The 22,754-nt window shown below is 31.7% G+C and overlaps 5 protein-coding genes and 1 non-coding gene across 8 annotated transcripts in view; 4 read left to right on the forward strand and 2 right to left on the reverse strand.

Moving 5' to 3' along the window:
• The window catches only part of LOC100578014 (CCAAT/enhancer-binding protein zeta), a 3,452-nt gene extending 1,099 nt beyond the window's left edge, over positions 1-2,353 (forward strand). For both annotated transcript variants that reach the window (XM_006566875.2, XM_003250915.4), the window contains 4 exons: positions 1-520; positions 587-1,199; positions 1,307-1,714; positions 1,805-2,353. The exon at positions 1-520 is cut by the window's left edge and continues 584 nt beyond it. In XM_006566875.2, the coding sequence (XP_006566938.1) occupies positions 1-520; positions 587-1,199; positions 1,307-1,714; positions 1,805-2,283 (2,020 nt within the window). In that variant the 3' untranslated portion in view covers positions 2,284-2,353. The remainder of the gene's footprint in view (positions 521-586; positions 1,200-1,306; positions 1,715-1,804) is intronic.
• A 680-nt stretch (positions 2,354-3,033) lies between these two features.
• On the reverse strand, positions 3,034-4,822 carry LOC410395 (chromobox protein homolog 1). The gene is made up of 4 exons (XM_393875.4): positions 4,550-4,822; positions 4,078-4,174; positions 3,590-3,824; positions 3,034-3,514 (listed from the first exon to the last, which is right to left on the reverse strand). Exons 2-4 carry the CDS (start codon positions 4,171-4,173, stop codon positions 3,288-3,290), a joined length of 558 nt encoding a protein of 185 aa, XP_393875.1. The 5' UTR covers position 4,174; positions 4,550-4,822; the 3' UTR covers positions 3,034-3,287.
• Positions 4,823-5,168: 346 nt separating this feature from the next.
• LOC410396 (isocitrate dehydrogenase [NAD] subunit gamma, mitochondrial) lies at positions 5,169-6,914 on the forward strand. 2 transcript variants are annotated; one of them, XM_393876.7, is made up of 3 exons: positions 5,169-5,294; positions 5,398-5,626; positions 5,773-6,914. In XM_393876.7, exons 2-3 carry the CDS (start codon positions 5,411-5,413, stop codon positions 6,709-6,711), a joined length of 1,155 nt encoding a protein of 384 aa, XP_393876.1. In that variant the 5' UTR covers positions 5,169-5,294; positions 5,398-5,410; the 3' UTR covers positions 6,712-6,914. The 2 variants fall into 2 exon arrangements, with proteins under 2 accessions (XP_393876.1, XP_016770895.1); XM_016915406.2 differs by having other exon boundaries at positions 5,269-5,325.
• A 323-nt stretch (positions 6,915-7,237) lies between these two features.
• Positions 7,238-11,061, reverse strand: LOC725642 (probable ATP-dependent RNA helicase DDX10). Its single transcript, XM_006566874.3, has 12 exons — positions 10,858-11,061; positions 10,601-10,792; positions 10,251-10,523; positions 9,991-10,112; positions 9,706-9,907; positions 9,464-9,626; positions 9,202-9,385; positions 8,938-9,114; positions 8,635-8,861; positions 8,364-8,560; positions 7,882-8,285; positions 7,238-7,779 (listed from the first exon to the last, which is right to left on the reverse strand). Exons 1-12 carry the CDS (start codon positions 10,951-10,953, stop codon positions 7,647-7,649), a joined length of 2,370 nt encoding a protein of 789 aa, XP_006566937.1. The 5' UTR covers positions 10,954-11,061; the 3' UTR covers positions 7,238-7,646.
• Positions 11,062-13,895: 2,834 nt separating this feature from the next.
• LOC408394 (collagen alpha-1(I) chain) lies at positions 13,896-21,904 on the forward strand. The gene is made up of 17 exons (XM_391942.7): positions 13,896-14,330; positions 14,973-15,179; positions 15,262-15,578; positions 15,696-16,166; positions 16,281-16,794; positions 16,872-17,113; positions 17,178-17,375; positions 17,471-17,938; positions 18,009-18,053; positions 18,148-18,606; positions 18,684-18,845; positions 18,942-19,103; positions 19,175-19,822; positions 19,884-20,497; positions 20,580-20,791; positions 20,865-21,049; positions 21,129-21,904. Exons 1-17 carry the CDS (start codon positions 14,192-14,194, stop codon positions 21,486-21,488), a joined length of 5,403 nt encoding a protein of 1,800 aa, XP_391942.5. The 5' UTR covers positions 13,896-14,191; the 3' UTR covers positions 21,489-21,904.
• A 315-nt stretch (positions 21,905-22,219) lies between these two features.
• On the forward strand, positions 22,220-22,292 carry TRNAV-UAC. Its single transcript has one exon. It is a non-coding gene; the product is annotated as a tRNA-Val (tRNA).
• The last annotated feature ends 462 nt before the right edge of the window (positions 22,293-22,754 follow it).

The following is a 22,754-nucleotide window of genomic DNA, read 5'->3' on the forward strand; positions in this document are numbered from 1 at the left end:
TGCAAATCGTGAAGTAGCAATATCAGTAATGACAGATTTATTAATAGGAAATATTGAACATCAATATAAATTATTGGAATTAATTGTAAATAAAATAGGAGATCCAAATTGTAAAATAGGATCTAAAGTGATATTTTGTCTAAATAAGTTATTATATAAACATCCCAATATGAAACTTATTGTATTACGAGAAATTGAAAAATTATTATTTAGAAAAAATGTAGCACATCGCACACAATATTATGCAATTTGTTTGTTAACACAATTTCTTTTAACTAAAAAGGATGAAAAAATTGCTTCAACACTTATTGAAGTTTACTTTGCCTTTTTTAAAGCTTGTTTAAAAAAAGGAGAACCTGATTCTAGAATGATGGCAGCAATTTTAACTGGTGTAAATAGAGCATATCCATTTGCAAAAATGAATTCAAATATATTGAATGACCATATAGATTCTGTATACAAAGTTGTACATATTGGATCTTTTAATGTTTCTTTAAATGCGCTCAATTTATTATATCAAGTAAGTATAAGTTAATATATTTTTATTATAATATATTTAATTTTTAATTTTTTTTTATTTATGTAGGTTACAGGTAAAGATGAAGCTCAATCAAATAGATTTTATTCTGCTTTCTATCGGAAATTATTAGATCTACAAATTGGAATAGCAAATAAACGTGCATTATTTCTTAATTTATTATTTCGAGTTCTTCAAAATGATCATAATAACCAACGTTCATATGCTTTTATTAAAAGAACTTTACAAATTATATTATATTTTCCTGCAAATATGGCATGTGCTACTTTATATATAATATCCAAAGTTTTACATACACATAAAGAATTAAAAACTTTATTATTAAAATCTCAAGATTGTATTAAAATTGAAAATGATGATTCTGAAACTAAAAATAATTCATTAAAAGATATTTCTTATTTATCTAATGATAAATCTAACTTAGAAAATTCTAATTTGTTAATGAACATTGCATCTATATGCAATATAGATAAAGAAATGGAATTTGAAAATGAATTGAAAAATAATATAAAAATTGATATTAATACATGCAAAGAATATGATCCTTTTTGTCGGAATCCTCTTTATGCTGGAATAACTAAAGGTTCAAATACCGAATTAGTAACATTATCTAAACATTATCATCCAAGTGTTGCATTATTTGCAAATACTATTCTTGAAGGTATTGCATTATATAAAATTATTATTAAATTTGTATATTATTTTAATATTATATTTCATTTATTATTATATAATATATAATATATTATATGTTACTTATATTTGCAGGAAAACTAATTGATTATATGGGTGATCCATTGGAAGATTTATCTTTAATGCGTTTTTTAGATCGTTATGTTTTTAAGAATCCAAAAAAATTGGAAAGTAAAAAAGTTCAGAAAAAAAATGACCCTCTTGCACAACGAACAGGATATACACCTAAAGGTATTAGATGCATTCCAATTGATAGTATTTCATATCTTAATCAAAAAGAGGAACGTATTCCGGTTGATGAATTATATTTATATCGCTATTTAAAAAAGAAAAAAGAATTTAAGCAAGAATTTAAAGACGAAGATGATGATATAGAAAGTGTTAATAGTGAAGAATTTAATGATATGTTGGATAAATTAACAGATGGTAAAGATTTTGAAGATTTAGATATTGCTGCTGATATTCAAATTGGAAGAAAAAAAGGTATATAAATTTTTCATATTTTATTTTTTATTTTAAATATTATTTTAAAAATATTTTATTATATAAATTACAAATTTTCTAAATTATTAGATTTTGAAGAAGATGAAGATTTTGATGATAGTATTAAAAGTGAAGCAAGTAATGATTCCGATGATGAATCAAAAGAAAATTTAGAAAATAATGAAATTGATAATGAATTACAAAATTTAAGTGATATTGACTTAGATGATATAAGTGATTTAGACTTTAATGAAGATACTCAATTAAATGGTATTGAAAATATTTTGGAAGATACTCAATCAAATATAAAAAAACAAAATAAAAATTTAAAAGGAATTGATAACAATATATTTGTATCAGCTGAGAAATTTGCAGAAATATTAGAAGAACATAGTAAACAAAAAAATAAACCTGGTGGTACAGATGTTTTTAATACTATAGATGGTGCAAGTTCTAAACAAATAGAATGGGAAATCAAACGAGATCAGAAACTTAGAAATTCTTTAAATAAAAACAAACGAAAAAATTCTAAAATTTTAAAAAAAAATGTAAAAAAAATAAAACATTAATTATAATAAAAAAATTGTAAAAAATTATAATTATAATAAAATTAAAAATAAAAATATTTAAAAATTGTTATATTTTTATATGAATTTTTTTAATCAAGACATTTATAAATTACAAAAAATGAATTTTTAATCGATTTCTTACAAATTAATAAACTACACATATACTTATATACTAAAATATTTTTTTTAATAATTACTAGCCAAGAAAACATTAATCTACAATATGAATTATAATCTACAATATGAATTATTGGTACTAAATGTTATAAAAAAAGATAATTTAAATTATTTATTATTATTAGACACGATTAACAGAGATTTTAAATCATTTACTAGATTTAATTTCAAAAACGTAGAAATAGATTTTTTTTTCAAATATTTTTATCATTAAGGAATTTTATACATTAAAAAAATGTTAAGATATTATTTTTCGTTCATATTTCTGTACGTACTGTACATTGTCATGTTGTATTTTAAAAAAAGTCAAATTTCAATTTCTTTGCAACTGGAACAATTAATATATAATTATTTTTATCTATGAATATGAAACGATTAAATTAAATCGTTTCGTATAAATGAAATAAAAAGTTATATTCGAAGTATAAATAATTCTACTTTATATTAATACACATTTGATTCTTTTGTTTATATTTACATTTTGAATTTAAATTCTTAAATTAACAATAAAGAATCAATTTCCATCTAGTTAATATAAAAATTAACAGTTGCAAAAAAAATTGAAAGTATACATTTTATGGAAGTATAAGAGTATATATTGTAAATTATTTTTCACTAACAATGACAGAAATATTTAATGTTTGTTTGCTCAATTTTAGTAGATTTCATCAATAATCATTTAAAAAAAAAAAAAAAAAAAAAATTGATAACATTATTACTGTGCAATAATCAATAAATCTTCATATTTTTCATTCTGTACACGCTATTTTTTGTTATATGCGACAGATCCTAAAGCGTGCTGTGTATGTATATCGGAAGGCTGGACGCTACTCTGCATCAGCTTTTACTGAACTTTCCTCATCATGAGCAGGGCTATGCCATGTCAATCGTTCTTCGTAAAACTTTATTACGATTTGTGGACATTTTTCATTGGCAATTCGAGCAGGAACTAAATCTGCATCATCTGTTCCTTTCCATTTCATTAAAAACATTAATTCTCCACTTGAATCTGTTGCACCAATAATACGTTCAGGTTCCAAATTTCTATCAAAACCTACATAAAATTAAAGTATAATGGTTAAAAATATGTTACCATATATTATTTAAATATATTAAAAACAAATATTACCTTCAGGTTTCTTTTCTTCAGTTACTTTTTTCTTAGTATGAGTAGGTAAAGGACCACTTGAACTTTTTCGTTTCTTTTGTTCTTTGTCTTCATATCGTTTACCAGCTGCAGCTGCTTCTTTCTTTTTTCGTTGTTCTTCAAATTGTGCAATTAGATCTGGACAATCAAGATTTTCTTCTGGCTCCCATGTATTTTCTTCATTTGAGTATCCTTTCCATTTTAAAAAATATTCAACCTAAATGATAACAATAATAATAATCAGTGAATGATTATTTTAAACTACAAAAAAAGATAAAAAGATATATACTATGATAAATTTAAAGTTCAATCAATTTATATATCAAAAGAAAATTATATAAAAATCTAAAAAACTAAATTTATTATTATTAAATAAACTAAATATATTGTATATTTGGATTATTATTTTCAGATACTCTATATGTGTGTGTATATATATATATGTGTATATATATATTGAAATTACATACTTTTCCTTTAACTACTCTCCTGTCTAAAACTTTTTCAACACTAAATTCTTCTCCTCCTGCAGTTTCTGCAGGGGATGAATCCTTTCCTTTGCTCATTCTGCAAATATATTTTATGATACAGAAAAAAAAATATTAAAATTGAAATCATAAACTAAATAATAAACAGAAATAAAAATGAAGGTATAATTAAAGTAATTGACCAGATTTAAACAATCCATTGATAATGAAGATAACTTTGGAAAAAAAATTATTTCAATGTAAAATAATAATACATGTCATAATTTTATAAGAAAAAAACTCTGAAAATACTAAAAGATGAACATGATGCAAAATGGCGGTACGATAGCCGGGAAGTAATCAAAGATTTTTCTTATAAACTTATTTGAAAATTTAGAAATAAATAACACAAATTTGAATTAAGTTTTATTATGATTGTATTTGCTAAATCAAAATTTTTAGTTATAGTACTTACTTAGACAATAGCTACAAATTATACAAGAAATAACTACGAACAATGCGGCGGGATTTCTAGCACTTTAGCGTCTTATTACCGCGTTGCCGCGAAAAATAACAGAAGGACCAACATAAATCGAAAAAAAGATTTTATGAAATTGTGAATGACATTGAAAAATTAATTTATTACAGATATCCTGAGGTTGTTATAACTATACAAATAATAATTAAATATAGAAAACTTTATAATTATTGCAATCATATAACATTAAAATATATATTTTTACTATCAAAGATAGTTTTTTTTGGAACGTCATGACCTATAAATTTGAAATATTTATACGTTAGTTTTTTTATATAGATTAATATTTATTTAATGATTTTTATGTAATAAAGTCAATAAAATAAAATATACAATTTGATTTTTAATTAAAATGGTGGCTTTATTAATATTTCATGATGTAAAGTAATTATTTTTAAAATTAATTTTTATAAAAAAATAATTTAACTAAATGAAAAGTGTTTTTAAATTTTTTGTATATTCGCAGTAATTATAATATACACTATTTATATAAAAAACTATTATAGAATTGTATTAAAAAATATTTATTTTCAATATTATGAAAATACTTCTAATATTATGTGATGTTAAAAATAATTTTAATAGATGGCAGTATTATCTAAAATTTAATATTAATTTTCTGTTCTATAAAAGTTGTAATTTAAACGGCGCTGAAAATTCGGAGTTGGCAAGGTCTTTCAAGGTATTGTTAAAATAGAATTTGCAAAGTAATAGTATGTGATAAAGTATAATTTATATGTATAATATTAAAATTTTATTTATTTTTTTTAAATTTTATTTTATAGAATAATACTCAAAATGGCTGCCCGATCTATCATTAAATATTTACGTCCAAAAACTGTTGTATCCCAAATTCATAGATGTGCTTCACTTTCTGCATTTGAAATACAACATAAAACTCCCACTATTAAAAAAGTAATGCCTATACCAAAAGCTCATTATGGAGGACGACATACAGTTACTCTTTTACCTGGTGCTGGAATTGGTCCAGAATTGATGAATTATGTAAAAGAGGTACAAAAACAATATTTATATAATTTTAATAAAAAATGATCTTTTGAGTATATGTTTTTATTTCATCTGTTGTAATTAAATGTTAAATTTTTTAATAGTATATTAATGAAAAAAATCTTATATAATTTTTTATATATTTCTTACAGATTTTCAGATATGCAGGTGTTCCAGTAGATTTTGAAGATGTAGAAATTGATCCAAATGCAAATGACAATGTTGATTTAGATTATGCTATTACATCAATTCGTAGAAATGGTGTAGCACTAAAAGGAAACATTGAAACTCGTAGTACAGAAGCTGATGTACTTTCCAGAAATGTTGCTCTTCGAAATGAATTAGATCTTTATGTAAATGTCTTACATTGTGTATCATATCCAGGAGTAAATTCACGACATAAAAATATTGATATTGTTATTGTTAGACAAAATACAGAGGGGGAATATGCTATGCTAGAACATGAAAGTGTTAAAGGTGTTGTAGAAAGTATGAAAGTTATTACAAGTATTAATTCTGAACGTGTTGCAAGATATGCATTTGAATATGCTAAACGAAATGGAAGAAAAAAAATTACCACAGTTCATAAAGCAAACATAATGAAACTCTCTGATGGATTATTTTTAGAAATATCGAGAAAAGTTGCAAAAGATTATCCAGATATTACTCATAATGACATGATTATTGATAACACTTGTATGCAATTGGTTTCCAATCCACATCAATTTGATATTATATTAACAACTAATTTATATGGAGCAATTGTATCAAATGTAGTATGTGGCTTATTAGGTGGTGCAGGATTATTAGCAGGTAAAAATTTTGGTGATCATTATACAGTATTTGAACCAGGTACTCGTAATACTGGTAAACGTATTGCTGGAAAAAATATTGCTAATCCTATTGCAATGTTAAATGCTGCTGTTGACATGTTACGACATCTTGGACATAAGGATCATGCTACTTTAATTCAGAATGCTATTAATAAAACCATTAATCAAGGTGTTCATACACCTGATCTTGGTGGACAAGCAACAAGTAGAGAAGTTGTTGATACGATAATGAATCATATTAAAATAGCATCTAATTAAGACTGATAAGATATATCAGATTAAAAATTAATATAATATAAAAATATACATATATATTTAATTTTGCTTTTTAGAAGAGATATTTCATTATCTGATATAATATATGAATATCTTTTCACTTGATAGTAGTAACTGTACTTTTTGCTTAAAAAAGATTACAATTAAATTGTGTAAGTCGCACAATTATATAAAATAATTTTTAAGTAAAGTGACAAATTTGATACCTGTAATATAGTAATATCTTATGTAATATAATATCATATATATTGAATTAAAGTTTGTAAAGTAAATTTTAAAGATTGCAGATTAAATATTGTAATTACTTTTAAAAGACGTGTTTGAGATGTAAATTTTTTATTTACATCTCATTAAAAATATTTTTTTGCAATTATAGAATGATAAAAAAAAAATTCATAACTTTAACTAGTGGATAGATAATACTTATCAAATGAAAAAAAAATCTTAATAAAAATATAATCAAAAACTAAAAATTTTCAAAATTATAAACAATTTTTTCCGTTCCGATTCATTCAAGAATAATTTGTTCGTGTTATTCGAAAACGAATCAATCAATTATTTTTTTTTTCTGGAATATATTCCTGATTTTTGACATCTCACAAATAAATATATATCTTTCAAAGCGAGCAAATCATTCGCTTTAATATTAAAATTTTAGTGAGTATCATTTGTTCTAAAAGTTATGAATTTTTTTTTATCACTTCATATATATATATATATCTTTAATAGTTAAAGTTCTGTTCTAATGATAATTCATTGAACAAATGATTTATAATAAAATATATTAGTAGATTTAATTTATTTTAATTGAATAAAAATGTTATAGTTAACAATATTTAATATTATTAACAATATTGTTATTATAGAATATATACAAATTATTAAAATCTTGATTTACATATAATAAGTTAATTATATTAATTCTGTAGAAGTTGTAATGCTAGTTCCTCATACGCTTTTAAGTCTGTATTATCTGTTTTAAGAGATGTTCTTTGTTTCTTCTTTTTCTTTTTGCATTCGTTTTGCACTATGAGTTTTCTTTTAAATGGTCTGTAAGTATAAAATTACCAAAGATTAAAATGATGCTAGAAATAAAACAAATATATTTTTGTAGATTAATGTATTTAATATTTTATTTATTGAAATATGTACCTATGTATTTTACTTTCCTCTTCACTTTCCTCTTCACTTTTTTCTGATTCCGAAATATTTAAAATTTCTTTAGAACTTTCTTGTTGTTTACCATAAATTTTATCTGGGTCTGGTAACCAAGATAAATCTGGTTCATTGTGCTCATTATCACTACTATAATCCTTTGTAGTATCTTCAATTTCATTTTCACCATCTGTATCATCTTCTTTTTTCTTGTTAGCTTTTAATTTGCGTTTTTCTTCTCTATGTTTTTCCTTTATTTTTTCTCTGAATCGTTGTTTATCAAATTTATCTTCTTCGCGTAATATTTGTTTAGCTATTTCTATATTAATACCAGAATCTTCTTCATTTTCGTATTGCCTTGCTAATTCGGAAATTTTAACTTTAGAGGGATTTAGTAATTCCTACAAAATAAAATATATATATTATAATTTTATATATACAATTATTATCTTGATTTTAAAACTAGAAGAAAATCAAACCTTTCCCTCTTCATTAAAGATAATTTTCTTATTTGGTAATATTTTTTTTCGAAGAATTTTTTTAGCAACAGCAGCTTTTGTAACTGCCTTTTTTTTATTTGAAGCATCATCCTCTTTATCATTGATAGCAACTGGTATATCATCAAAATTTATATTTTTTCGTTTCACAGTTAATATATCATCGTCATCACTGTCATCTATGAAAAAATAAATTACATATATATGTAAAAAAAATATATAATTCGACAAATGTCAATAATCATTTTTATACCAAGTGTAAAATCATTTAGATTTATTGTTTGAGATATATTTTTTTGTTCCTTCTCTTTGTCATTATGATTATAATATTCAATATTTATTTGTTCATTTATATTGCAATTTATTTCACTATCAGAAATAATTTGTTTATTTTCTTCGATATGTTGATTAGTTAATTGTTTTTTTTGTTCCAATCTTTGAAGAAATCGAATTCTTGGAGGTATAGCTAAACCCAAAGATCTGAAAATGCAAATTAATCGCAATAATGAAAATACAATAGCATTTTAATAATTATTATAAATTTTTTATATTTTACCTTGAAAATAAATCGGTATTTAATGTATGAACATTAAAAATTTCCTTATCTTTCATTAAAAAGATCGATCTTACATATGCTACAAATGCTCTTTGAGCACTTTCTTTTAATGAAACATCTCGTGCCAATAATGCTTCCATTTTACGTTGTGGAGATTGTAATTTGTTTGGATTGATTCTAAATAAATATTATTTAGATATTTAAATACATATATAAAATATTATTAATATAAGTTATGTATTTAGAAAATAAATTTTAACTTACTGTATCATAGATATTGGTATCTTGCATTCTTTGAGTTTCTGTATCATTTTTTCTTCAGAAGGTAGCAAAACTAATAAACATTCACCATTTTGTTGGAATCTTGCTGTTCTACCAGCACGATGTATATATGCATTTACATCTTCTGGACAATCCATTTGTATAACCCAATTTACAGCAGGAAAATCTAAAATTTATTTAAATTATAAACATTAAATTTTATATTTTCTTAATACTCATATAAAAAAACATTTTTCTTATTTACCTAATCCGCGAGCAGCAATATCAGTCGCAAATAAAACTGCAAATTGTTTTCTACAAAAAGTTTCATAAATTTCCATTCTTTTAAGTTGATGCAAAGTACCATAAAGTGCCAACAAACTTATACCAGGTCTTAATCGACAAAATATTTCATTTATATATTTTACCTTAAAAGATAATCTCATAATTATTCTTAATTTTTAATTAAATCACGTATATTAAATATTATGCTATATTATATTATACCTGTTTACAACTAGAAAAAAATATAATAATCTTTTGTTTTAAATGATTTCGTATAAATGACCATAACATTGATATTTTATCTTCTAAAGCACAAACAACATAACTTTGCTGAAGTGTTTCAGGTGTTATGTGTTTAGAATGTTCATGTACTGACACATATAAAGGATCTTTTAAACTTAATCTGGCTAAATCTCTTACAGATCTGTCATAAAATAAAACAAATATATATTAATAAATATAATAAAAATAAAGATTATATTTTATTTACTTTTAAAATATATATACTTTGTTTGTGTTGCTGAAAACAGAAGAGTTTGTCGTTTTGGAGGTAAATTCTCAATAATAGAATTCATAGTTTGTTCAAAACCCATGTCTAAACATCTATCAGCTTCATCCAATATCAACAGCTACAATTTCAAAAATTAATTATATACATATATATATATATTATAATATTAATTATTATTTATTTATATTAATAAATTAATATTTAATTCATATTATATTCATTTAAATAACTTATTCATATTTTTATATTTATATACCTGCATATTTATACAATCGAATAAAGGATTTTCATCCATATGTTGTAACAAACGACCAGGAGTACATATAACAATATTACATTGATCCATACGTCTTTTTTCAAATTTTAAATCTTTTCCACCAATAATAAGACCAGCTGAAATATCATGATATTGACCAACTTTTCGTAAAGTTTCATAAATTTGATAAGCAAGTTCTCTAGTTGGTGTAATAATAAGTGCCCCAAGACCATCTAATCTTGTCCATTGTTTGCAATATAATATTTCTAAAACCTTAAATAATTTAAACTTATAACTTATATTTTTATAATAAATTAATTTTGTTACATAAATTTAATTAAATTTTTTACTGGAATGAGAAATGCCAAAGTTTTTCCACTGCCAGTTTTTGCTGCTCCTAAAATATCATTTCCACGCAATGCTAAACCAATACTTTGTCTTTGAATATCTGTCATTTCAAAATAATTATTTTCTGCTAATCCTTTTAAGGTCTTTGATGAAAGTGGAAGATCTGTAAATTTTGTTACCTTTGTTTCATCAATCTGTAAACATGTAAACTTTATGTAAGAACATTATTATAAAATTAAAAAAGAAAATTAAAACTTACAGCATCATATTTTGATTGTAGATTTGCAATTATTTGTGTTTCGGGTACTTGTTTCTTTTTTGTTCTATAAATTCTGACTTTCTTTTTCTTTGACATTATATAAATTTTTCTTAAAATACGTTAATAAAAGTTTTTTTATAAGGTTATGTTTATACGTGAGTGTATAGTAAAAACACGTGGCAATAACTGGTAGACAACTAGTAACTTCCTAGTATTTCTTATTAATAAGAAATATGGATGAATACATGAATATCTAAACAGTAATAAAATATAATAAATAACATTATATAGATTTATATATTTTTTAAATATATTAAAAAAGGATGTAAAATTAAAATAAATAAAAATAATTATTTAAATTATTAATTTTTTATCTATAAATTTTAACTTTTAAAATTTTAGAGACATTTCGCATGCCACTTCTTTTCACATTATATTTTTTTTATCATAAAATCGAATTTTCTTGCAATGATAATTTTTATAATATATATATATGTTCAAATTTTGTAATATAAGAATATAATTAAAGAGGAGATGCTATGTTAAAATTTTCTTGAAATTTAATGTATTTTATATTTATCATTTATATATTTACATCTTTAAGTTGTCATTTTTATATTTACTTGTATATGTAATATATTTTCAAAATATTTCCTATTTTCAAAGTATTATATTTTATAATAATGTTCTTACGAATACATCTAAAATTCCAAGAATATTTTTTACATATTATATCTCTTCACACTATTATTTCCGTTTAAATTATAATTAACGTATTGTTTCCTCTTTTCTTTCATCTTACAAACATTTAACGGAAATATATTTTGCCGGTAAGTTAGCGACGAATAAAAAATTTTGATCAGTGCCATCTTGCGTTTGGATCATCGAAGCTTCGATTTGTTATTAGCATAGTAAAATGTGTAAGGAGGTATACAAAGTCGTAGACAAGGAGACTAATATTGTGCGAGAAAGACAGAGAGCGTCCCCCACCATTTTGAAAACTTAATATGAAAAATTTATTAATTATTCTCCTTCTACTTAAAATTTCGACAGTTTTAAGCTCTCATTTTGAAGCTAGAATTCCAGACAACTTTCTTGTATCAATTTTAACATAAAATTTTTTATAATTAATTATTAATTAATTGTAATAATAAAAGCATATTCCAATATATCGAAGACGCCATATGGAAAATTTGTTAATTATTTATATTCTATTCTAAATTTCGGCACATTTAAAATTGCATTGTAAAATTAGAACCCTAGATAAGTTACTTATATCAATTTTAACGTAAAATCCTTTTCCATTAATTATTTATTAAAGATTATTTTGAAGAACGTCTCAGTTTCAAATCCTTACTACGTAATAAACATTTAAATTATCTATTTAAAAAATAACAAAATTAAAAATAAAATTTATATATGAAAATAAAGAAGGAAATTACGTTTCAAATGCACATAATCATATTCGGAAATAAATCCTATATTGATAAAAAATTAATTAAAAAATCTAATATCCAATAATATAAATAATTCGATGTGAGAAATTAATTATCAATAAATAATTAATAAATAATGGAAAAGAATTTTACGTTAAAATTGATATAAAAAAATTATCTAATTTTAGAATGCGATCTTAAACGTGCCGAAATTTTATATAGAAAATTTTATATAGAAATTAATGAATTTTCCCTATGACATTTTTGATTAATACATGTAATATAACGTATTAATCTTTAATAAATAATTAACCAAAGGAAATTTAATATTAAAATTGACACGAGAAACTTTCTTGAAGTTCTAGTTTTTAAATGCAATCTTAAAAGAAATTTAGAATAATACGAGTAATTAACAAATTTTGCATATGGCGTCTTCGATATATTGGAACATATTTTTTAATTATTAATAAACAATTAATTTTAAAAAATTTTATGTTAAAATTAATACGAGAAAGTTGCCTGGAATTCTAGCTTCTAGATGAGAACTTAAAAGTGTCGAAATTTTAAATAGAAAAAGAATAATTAATAAATTTTTCATGTTAAGTTTTCAAAGTGGTGGGGATGCTCTCTGTCTTTCTCGCACAATAGTAGTCTCCTTGTCTACGACTTCGCATACCTCCTTGCACATTCTGCTATGCTAATAACGAGTCGAAGCTTCGGTGATCCAAACGCGAGATGGCGCTGATCGAAATTTTTCACTTGTCGTCTAACTTACCGACAAAATATATTTCCGCAAATGTTTGTAAGATGAAAGAAAAGAAGAAAACAATACAAAACAATTTTAATTATAATTTAAACAGAAATGATAGAGAGACATAATATGCAAAAGATTTTTTAGTACTGTTTCTTTGTTACGATTAAAATTAGCTTTCGATTGCAAAAGCTAAATTAAACACACTTTTACAATAATTTATCGTTATTTATATATCGTTATAAGTTCAATCATCTAATAAATTGAAAAATAATTATTCTATCGTATATATAAAAATATCTAGGAAACGAATGAACGAAAGATCTACCATTAATGAATAAAAAAAAGAAAAAAGCTCTTTTACTTTTCCTTTATCTTAATTTATAACATATATTTTCATATTATAAACATTGATTTACATTCGAAGCGAATGCAGAGAACTCTTGCAAAGTGATTTAAGTCGGGAAGTAATTAATCAAAAGTATCGAGGAAGTAATTAATTGAAACTTTCATACTTAAACGATGACCACATTCGCTCGCGGAACAATTAAAAATACTTATCCATACATTTTTTTACCATCCATCCGTTTTTTATATTTTATTAGATACAAATATTATGCAACAATATTTTCCAGAGAAACGAATAGAAAAATCGCATACACGTATATATCGATCTACTTGTTCGCGAGTGAGAACAGAGAATTTCGCTCTATACTCCCATAAAGTAAAAAGAAAAAAAGGAAAAATGCATTTGCCTCGATGACGAGAAGATCTCCACTCTTTCTCGTGTTATATTCTCAATGTGCCACGTGTTATCTGAATCAGTGTCAATAGAGGAGATCGTCGTTAAAAGTCACATGTGTGGAATGCATGTGCATCGTCGCATCGGCGTTCGCGAGAAAGAAAGGCGAGAGGGGAGAGCGAGTATTAGAAAGGAGGGGTCGAAGTAGAAGAAGAGGAAACGCGACCGAAAGGGTGACTGCATCGTGCATTCGGACCATTACATTCGGATAAATTTCTCGCTCGAGTTCTCGTGTGATCGATCTATCGGTTGGTCGACAGTGGTGCGCGCCTCCTCCTTTTCTTGACAAGTGATAATCGGAACAAGTTCCCTGTGAAAATCATGATTTGACGAGGAAAGGGTAGCATGCGGCGAGACCACGTGAACCAGCAATGGAGAACACTGCGATTGCCTCGCAATATCCACTCCGTTTCTTGGCCAATCTGTTTCCTCGTAATACTAGCTTTATACCCGATCGTAGCCGATATTATCTTACAGGATATGGGTAAATCCTATAATTATTTTACTTTTTTTTTCAATTTTTCTTTCCTTTCTCGATTCGATCAGCTCGATAATTACACGCGTTATCATCTGCTTTATCACATCGTTTAAGATTCAAGTTATATTCGGGTTAAACTGTTTCGTATATATATATATGTGTGTGATATGCATTCTACAATTCCGTAACGACATGTCCGTTCGTCTTACGACTAGTTTGTCTTTTTAAGTGATCCCTATTACATTAATTGAGCCATTGTCCATAGCATGCAAAACTGCGTGTTCTACTCTACTGGAAAAGAGGACTTCTTAATGAAACTGGTTTAAACGTTCGGCGTAACGCGATGAGTTACGTCTTTTGGGTTCAAGGGTTATTGGGTTTCCAGAGGTTATTGGGTTGTTCGTTGTACCATCATTCTAAATTTATGCTTATTTAATTACATCTCGTTCTTTTTTTTAAAAAAATCTTTCGTAAGCTTTTAAAGATTTGTGGACTTCCGGGATTCGTAATTCTTTTCTTTTTAAATTAATCATCGAAGTTTTTAGATCGAACGTTTAATTACGGAAGTATTCGTAGAATTTTTGATCAATCATTCTTTTATCGTATTTCATCATGAACGAATTATTGAATTATTTCTTATTGTTCCAGAGAAGGATATCGTGGATCTGGTCGACGGTATCGGAATGCAACAAGAGCGCATCGGAGTGACAATAATCCAAAACCGTTGCCACAGAAATGACACGATCGCGTACGACATCGCGGAAAGCGCTCTACTCACGATCGATACGAGCACCCTGTTCCCCGCCGGCATCCCGCGCGATTTTTCCATTCTGGTCGTTGCCAAGCCAAAGATCGGCAAGTATCACCATCCCCATCCCGATCGAATAATTTTTTTAACGATCCCTGTCTTAATAAGATCGTTCGATCGGAAAATTAGGGTATCCAGTTGCCACGCTGTTCGCCATCTACAACGACAGCGGTGAGGAACAGTTGGTGTTATCATTGGGCAACGACGTCATTCTTTACTACAGCACGAGCCAGGATGACGAAGGCAAAGCAATATCGTTCGGGATTGATATTTCCGATGGCAAGTGGCACCGTTTAGGGATCAGTATTAAAGGGAACACGGTCACTCTGATTCTCGACTGTACACGGCAAATTTCGAAGGAGTTGGCAAGGAATCTGGACGAAAGGATCGACATCAATGGAATCGTGATCATCGGCCAACAGATCGTCGATGGCGATATGTATTTGGTCGGTGAATAAAGAATGCTTCCTATTTCAATTTATATAATATTTACAATAATTTACAATAAAGAATCACTTTAATATATAATTTCTTGTAAATTATTTTTTTTCAATCGTTTACAGGGTGGCTTGGAGATGCTGAAGATTGCCCCGATCCCAGACGCGGCTTACGAAATCTGCACTATTTTCGCGGCCGACTGCAGGAATCATACGAGACATAGATTCACGAACATGCGTAATTATAGCCCCGTGATACGTAGCACCACCTCCTCCACTTATTACGAGGGCGCGAGCCAAACAATCCGAAGCTCCAGCTACGCGGGTGAAGCATTCTCAACTACTAGATCGTATTACGAGGCTAATTACAATAATTTAAACTCGTCTCAAAATTATGGCAGAATATCGTCCACAATGTCTAAGCTAAATGTTTCGTATAACGAAGAAAACGGGAATCTGAAAAAGACGGATGACGAGAACGGTAGCGAGGAAGAGAGAGCATGGATCGAAGATAACGAGGATTACAATTATAGGGCCGAGAATGCATCACACGCTTCGAGATCAACCACGGACGCCTATCTTCGTAATCAAAGCGCCGTGAGTTGATCATTCTTGTTTGTTGAAAGAGAGAGAGAAAGAAAAAGACAATATGGAAAATGAACATACACGAAGATGGATTAACTTTGAAGATTTTTATTTTTAATTTTCCAGGCGTTTCCCGACAACATGTACGGAACAACGATAGATCGTTATGAAACGACACCTCCGCAAATCCCCGAAATCTCGGACAATTTAATCGGGAAAATTCGGGACGGATTCAAGTACACGGAGTCTTCTTCGGAAGGATCGTACTACGGCTCGACTTACTACAATAACAGAGGTCCGCCTGGACCGCGAGGATTTCCGGGGCCGCCGGGTGTGGCCGGGCCATCCGGGAAAAAAGGGGAGCCGGGAAGAGACGGGTTGGCAGGTTTACCCGGCGTACCTGGTTCACCGGGAAACGTGTTCATAATACCGACGTTGAATCAGCAAGGCAACGAGAAGGGACCGGACACTCAGATGGAGGCTTTGAGACAGATGCTGTCGCAGCATATGATAGCTATGAGAGGGAGCGAGGGTCCTATGGGTCTGACAGGTATTTCTGGACCTGAAGGGCCTCCGGGACCTCAAGGACAGAAAGGAGAGCCTGGCGAAATTGGCGAACCTGGCCCTCGTGGAGAAAGAGGTCAGCTCAAGTGATTGTGAATCGGAATAAGTTATTTGGAAAAAAGAGAATTCATTTGAAAAATTATATACAAATAGGTATTCCTGGAAACACTGGTAGGGAGGGTAGACGAGGACGACCTGGCAGAGACGGGGAACGAGGTTTGAGCGGAGCACCTGGGATGAAAGGAGAGCAAGGTGTGCCCGGATTGCCTGGGCTGCCAGGAGATAAAGGGGAGAGAGGAGCTGTGGGTGCTACCGGGGAGCAAGGTTTGCCAGGTCACGAGGGAATGCAGGGTGACGATGGTCCGCCAGGTTTGCCAGGTTTACCCGGTGAAATGGTAACGAATTGTATTGCAAAGTGATAAAGTAAGTAAACGCGAGGATTAATTGAAATCGTTTTAGGGTCCAAGAGGATTTATAGGGCCACGAGGTTTTCCAGGATTACCAGGAAATCCTGGCATTCCCGGAAGCGAAGGTCCGCCAGGAGCAAAGGGCAATACTGGACCACCTGGCCCTCCAGGCTCACCAGGCTCTCCAGGCCCAATGGGAGCTGTAGGTCCACCGGGACCTCAAGGTCTTCTCGGTCCGACTGGCCTAGTGGTACATCTCTTTCTGAACATTCAAAAGATATAATTTCTTCTGAACGTACTCCCTTAATTATTTAAATTCTACAAGTTATAATAATATGTTATTAGGGGCCACAAGGAAAGCCTGGAATTCCTGGCCTGTCAGGAGCAGACGGATCGCCCGGTCATCCTGGGAATCCGGGTATTCCTGGAACCAAGGGTGAACAAGGTCTGCAGGGTTCGCAAGGACCGATAGGTTTTCCAGGAGTTCGCGGTATTAAAGGTGACGAAGGAAAACGCGGATCGCCCGGTGAACGCGGAGAAAAGGGTGAAAAGGGTGTGGAGGGGGAGAAAGGTGACGTTGGCGCGAAAGGGGAGCCTGGATTATCAGGTCCGCAAGGAATCCCTGGATTGGAAGGTTTGGAGGGGCCTAAAGGTTTTGAAGGGCCGCGCGGTGAAAGTGGACTGATTGGACCGCCAGGTGAGAAAGGAAAGACTGGTCCTCCGGGTTTCGTTGGATATCCAGGAAATCCTGGGGAGAAAGGTGATAAGGGTCAGTCTGGAAGAGAAGGTCCTAACGGGGATAAAGGAGAAAGGGTAAATGAGAGAGTACGAGGAACGTAATCAATAATTGTAACACAACGAATTATTAAATTTATTATTTCAGGGTACTAATGGCGCACAAGGGGAACGCGGTGAACCAGGTCCCAGGGTACCTTTTAAAGAATTTTTAAATATCTTTTAAAGAAAGATCAAATGTATACGTAAATTCTTATACGTTTATTGTTTTTCTATTGTTCGCGAAGGGGTTTAGAGGTGCTCGTGGTAGAAGAGGAGCTGAAGGACTGCCGGGACCGAAGGGTGACACTGGACAACCAGGTCCGCCGGGATTACAGGGAGAACCTGGTCCACCGGGCATCGAAGGGCCTCGTGGATTTGTAGGAGCCCCTGGCCAAATCGGTCTTAATGGAAAAGACGGTATTCTTGGTCCTCCTGGGGAACGAGGGCCAGTGGGAGATTCTGGGCCGCCGGGTCCTCCAGGCGCGCCTGGCGTGATTGGGCCGCAAGGACCGGCTGGTGAACCAGGCCAGCCAGGAGAACCTGGGAGTCCAGGAAATCCAGGACTGCCTGGAGAACTGGGTCCTCCGGGGCAGCAAGGGAAAGAAGGACCACAAGGACCACCTGGTCTTCCTGGGAAAGAGGGTCCACCCGGTTCTGGCGGTTTACCAGGATTTCCTGGCGAACGAGGGCTTAGTGGTTTACCGGTTCATTTTTAAATTTAATCCTTGTTAAAAATTGTTGAACCATGGAATATCGTGTTTACAAATTTAATTCGAAACAGGGAATGCCGGGTATAAAAGGAGAGATAGGACCACCGGGTCTCCCGGGTCCATCAGGCGATAAAGGTGTTCAAGGTGAGCCTGGAAAAGATGGCGAACCTGGTCCTCAGGGAAGCCAAGGATCGAAAGGACCTCCTGGACCAATTGGTTTGAAAGGAGACAGGGTATATATATATACATAATATGACACGAATAAATTCCAGAATTAATAACTTAAAATAAAACAATTTATAAATTAACAAATAATCGACTTGATCCAGGGTGAACCTGGAGCGATCGGTCCTATTGGACGAGATGGTTTACCAGGGCAACGTGGCTTGCCAGGTTCTCCCGGTCCTGTTGGAGTTCCAGGAGAAGATGGTGACAAAGGAGATATTGGACCACCCGGAGAAAAAGGATTTAAAGGATCTCAAGGGGAAGCGGTGAGTATACAACTTCCAATTCTAAAGATTAATTTAACGCAATGTTTTTTTTTGTTTTTCATCGTTCACAGGGTCCTTCAGGACCAGTCGGAATACAGGGAATTCGCGGGGAACCCGGGGCTATCGGTTTGCCAGGTGAAAAGGGGCCACCGGGAGAAATCGGAAGACAAGGAGCAAAGGGGGAAGATGGTCCTGTTGGAGCATCAGGACCTCCTGGTCCCGTAGGGCCGCAAGGATTGCCCGGCGCACAAGGATTAAAAGGGGAAGTGGGGGATACGGGATTAGTTGGCCCCGTAGGACCCGCGGGAAGTCCAGGCGCGCAAGGTCCAAGGGGTCCTAAGGGAAACGAAGGTTTGCAAGGTCCCCCAGGGCCGGAAGGTCTTCAGGGACAAAAGGGAGAAGCTGGAGCGCCAGGATTGCCAGGCTTGACAGGTCCAGAAGGGAAACCAGGCGAAAGAGGTCCTCCCGGCCCGAAAGGGGAAGAAGGAAAGAGTGGTCCGCCAGGGCCGCCAGGTGAACGCGGTATAAACGGTCCAGAGGGACCAAAGGGCAATGCAGGACCTCCTGGTTTCCCTGGATCACCCGGGGAACCGGGTTTGATTGGCGTGAAAGGGGATTCCGGAAAAGACGGCGAGGACGGCAAGCCTGGAGATCCTGGGCCGCCGGGAGAGATTGGGCCTCCAGGAAAAGAGGGACTACCTGGCCCTCCTGGAAAACAAGTATAAAATTATATCTATATAATCGAAATATTTCAAAATCATGATCGCATAAATGATTTAGGGATCCGAGGGACCGGCTGGAGTGCAAGGAAGTCCGGGTCCGCCAGGAGAAAAGGGAGACGTGGGTCCTCCTGGTACGCAGGGAATTCCGGGATCTATAGGGCCTCAAGGTCTTCCCGGGCCATTTGGTTTGCCAGGTGTAAGAGGGCTTCCGGGGCTTGCTGGAGAAAATGGTCCCCCCGGGATGGCAGGAGCCATTGGGGCCCCGGGAAAAGTTGGACCGATTGGGCCCAAGGGTCCAAAGGGTGACAGAGGTAAACGGGGACTCAAAGGACACAGAGGCGAGTTAGGGGACGCTGGTATGAAAGGAGAAGAGGGGGAGAAGGGGGAACAAGGACCACGAGGCGTTCCGGGATCCGAAGGTCCCAAGGGTAATCAGGGACCACCAGGTTCGATGGGATTCAAGGGAAACGATGGACCTCCAGGACTTCCTGGAATGGAAGGGCTGATAGGACCCAAAGGCAGTGCTGGAAACGATGGGCCGAAAGGTGAAACTGGTCCTCCGGGTCCTCCAGGTCCTCCTGGACCACCCGCGGAGCAACCAATGATCCCTCCGGAATTGTTATTCACGAAAGAACAACTTTTGCGCAGGAGACGCGATATTTCGGCAGAAACGTAAAGCAAAATCAAATCATTTTCGATGTTATATTTGAAATGTTATCGCAATATCGTAAATATTATAAATAAATATTTCTAGGGACAATAAGGATGAAGAGGAGAAAAATTCGGAAAGTTTGAACAAAGATGAGCACGTCGAAGAGGAATTAGGTCCTAAATTCTTGGACATGTACAGTTCTATATACGCTATGAGGCAAGAATTGGATCGGATACGTAAACCAATTGGAAGTAGAGAAAATCCTGCGAGAACTTGTAAGGATCTGTTTTACGGTCATCCTCATTTCCACGATGGTTGGTACTTTGTTTGCCCGATGATTTTTTATCGTATCGATCGTTTGAAAACTTACGAGATTGTGAAAAATAGGTTGGTACTGGATCGATCCAAATTTAGGAATGGCCGACGATTCTGTATACGTTTACTGCAATATGACAAATATGGGCGAAACGTGTGTTTATCCAGATATTCATACGACTCAAATGCCAAATATACCATGGAGAAAGGAAAATAATAAAACTGATTGGTATTCGAATTTACGCGGGGGATTTAAAGTAAGTTTTACGGTTTATTTAATCGTATTGTATTATAATAAAAAATAAGAGAGAGATAAATTACGTGTTGTTGTTATAGATTACATACGAGGCTATTGGAGTAGTGCAATTAAATTTTCTGCGTTTACTGAGTCAAGAAGCTTATCAAAATTTCACTTACACTTGCATTAACAGTGTTGCCTGGTACAATATTTTGAATTTTAACTATAATTCGTCCATACGACTGCTTGGTGCGAACGAGGATGAATTTTCGTACACCGGTATCAAGCCACAAATCGTAATGGACAATTGCAAAACGCGTAAGAACAAAGGTGAAACGGTGCTCTTAATTCAGAGTAAAAAATTGCAACAGTTACCATTGGTGGATTTTTATCCTATCGATTATGGATTACCTCATCAGGCGTTCGGTTTCACGGTTGGCCCAATTTGTTTCAAATAAATCAAATGATCAAAAACTTTTATCGGCAAGACTGAAGCGCGATTGTATATTATACGATAATTGTTTTCTCGTTACCTTGTCTTCCGGATGTCTTCTAACACGTTGCCGTAATTAGCAGATAATTTATTAATCATCTCAATTTATTTTTTTAATGCATGTATTTTTTTTTTTACTGAGGTGTACAATACCGTTTATTCGTCTTATCACGTACTTAGTTACATCAAGTACCATTATTTCTTCTTCGAATATAGAATAACGTTGGAAAACAAATAGAAGAGCGTCGTTCGAAACTTAAATAGAAAATAAGAGAGTTAACATTGTTATTTATATGATATTTACTATTAATACTGTAATCACTGCCATGAGTACGTGATGTATATTTTCTCATGTTTATAAATAAAACGCAATAACATACATATGAGATTTTTTTTTTCAATCGAAATAATGAATACAAATCATTTCAAGATACGTATCTTTCACGCAGATCACTTTTATCAGTTTCTATTTTAAGCATATTACGTAATCGCACGAGTGAATGGTGTATCACATTATGATTAGTACATTTACTTGAATCGTATAATAATATCCGATTTTTCAACTCGTTATTTCAAAAAGATTTTTCTTTATATTTCCGAAATTAAATATATTATCGATAACTAATAAAATAATATTCATCGAAATGAATAAATATTGAACTTGATTTACTATCCGATAGAAAACACTTTCACAGAGGTTCCGTGGTGTAGCGGTTATCACGTCTGCTTTACACGCAGAAGGTCGCCGGTTCGATCCCGGCCGGAACCATTATTTTTTTTCTTTTTTATTTTCCGTTTCCACGCGAAAATTATTATTTTTGCAACTTTTTCACGAACAATTTAAACAATTAACACTTAAAACAAGCACAAATTTTCTTTCACCGTGCACATTTTCCTAAAAATATTATCTCATCGTTGTAATACGACGTAAATGTTTCTACTACTAAAATTGTATAAAATTATAAAAAAGATAAATTCGCAAATTTAAGCGAAGAGTGGACGGAGAAAAGCGATTGACAAAGTATCCCGTCTCACAAAGCGGTTAAAAATGACATTTCGTTCCTATCGGATCCCCACGCGTCATTTGCTCGCCTCGTCGTAACAGAGTGAATTAACTTGTCAGCGGAGGCTTACCAGGAACGAAACTCTCGCAGGAGTTTGGCCGGATATTACGCGAGCCATATCGATTCGCATCTGAGAAGGGCTGAAGATAGTGAGAAAGTGATTGGGG

This window comes from Apis mellifera, linkage group LG12 (genome assembly GCF_003254395.2).
Source record: "Apis mellifera strain DH4 linkage group LG12, Amel_HAv3.1, whole genome shotgun sequence".
Classification (NCBI taxonomy): domain Eukaryota; kingdom Metazoa; phylum Arthropoda; class Insecta; order Hymenoptera; family Apidae; genus Apis; species Apis mellifera.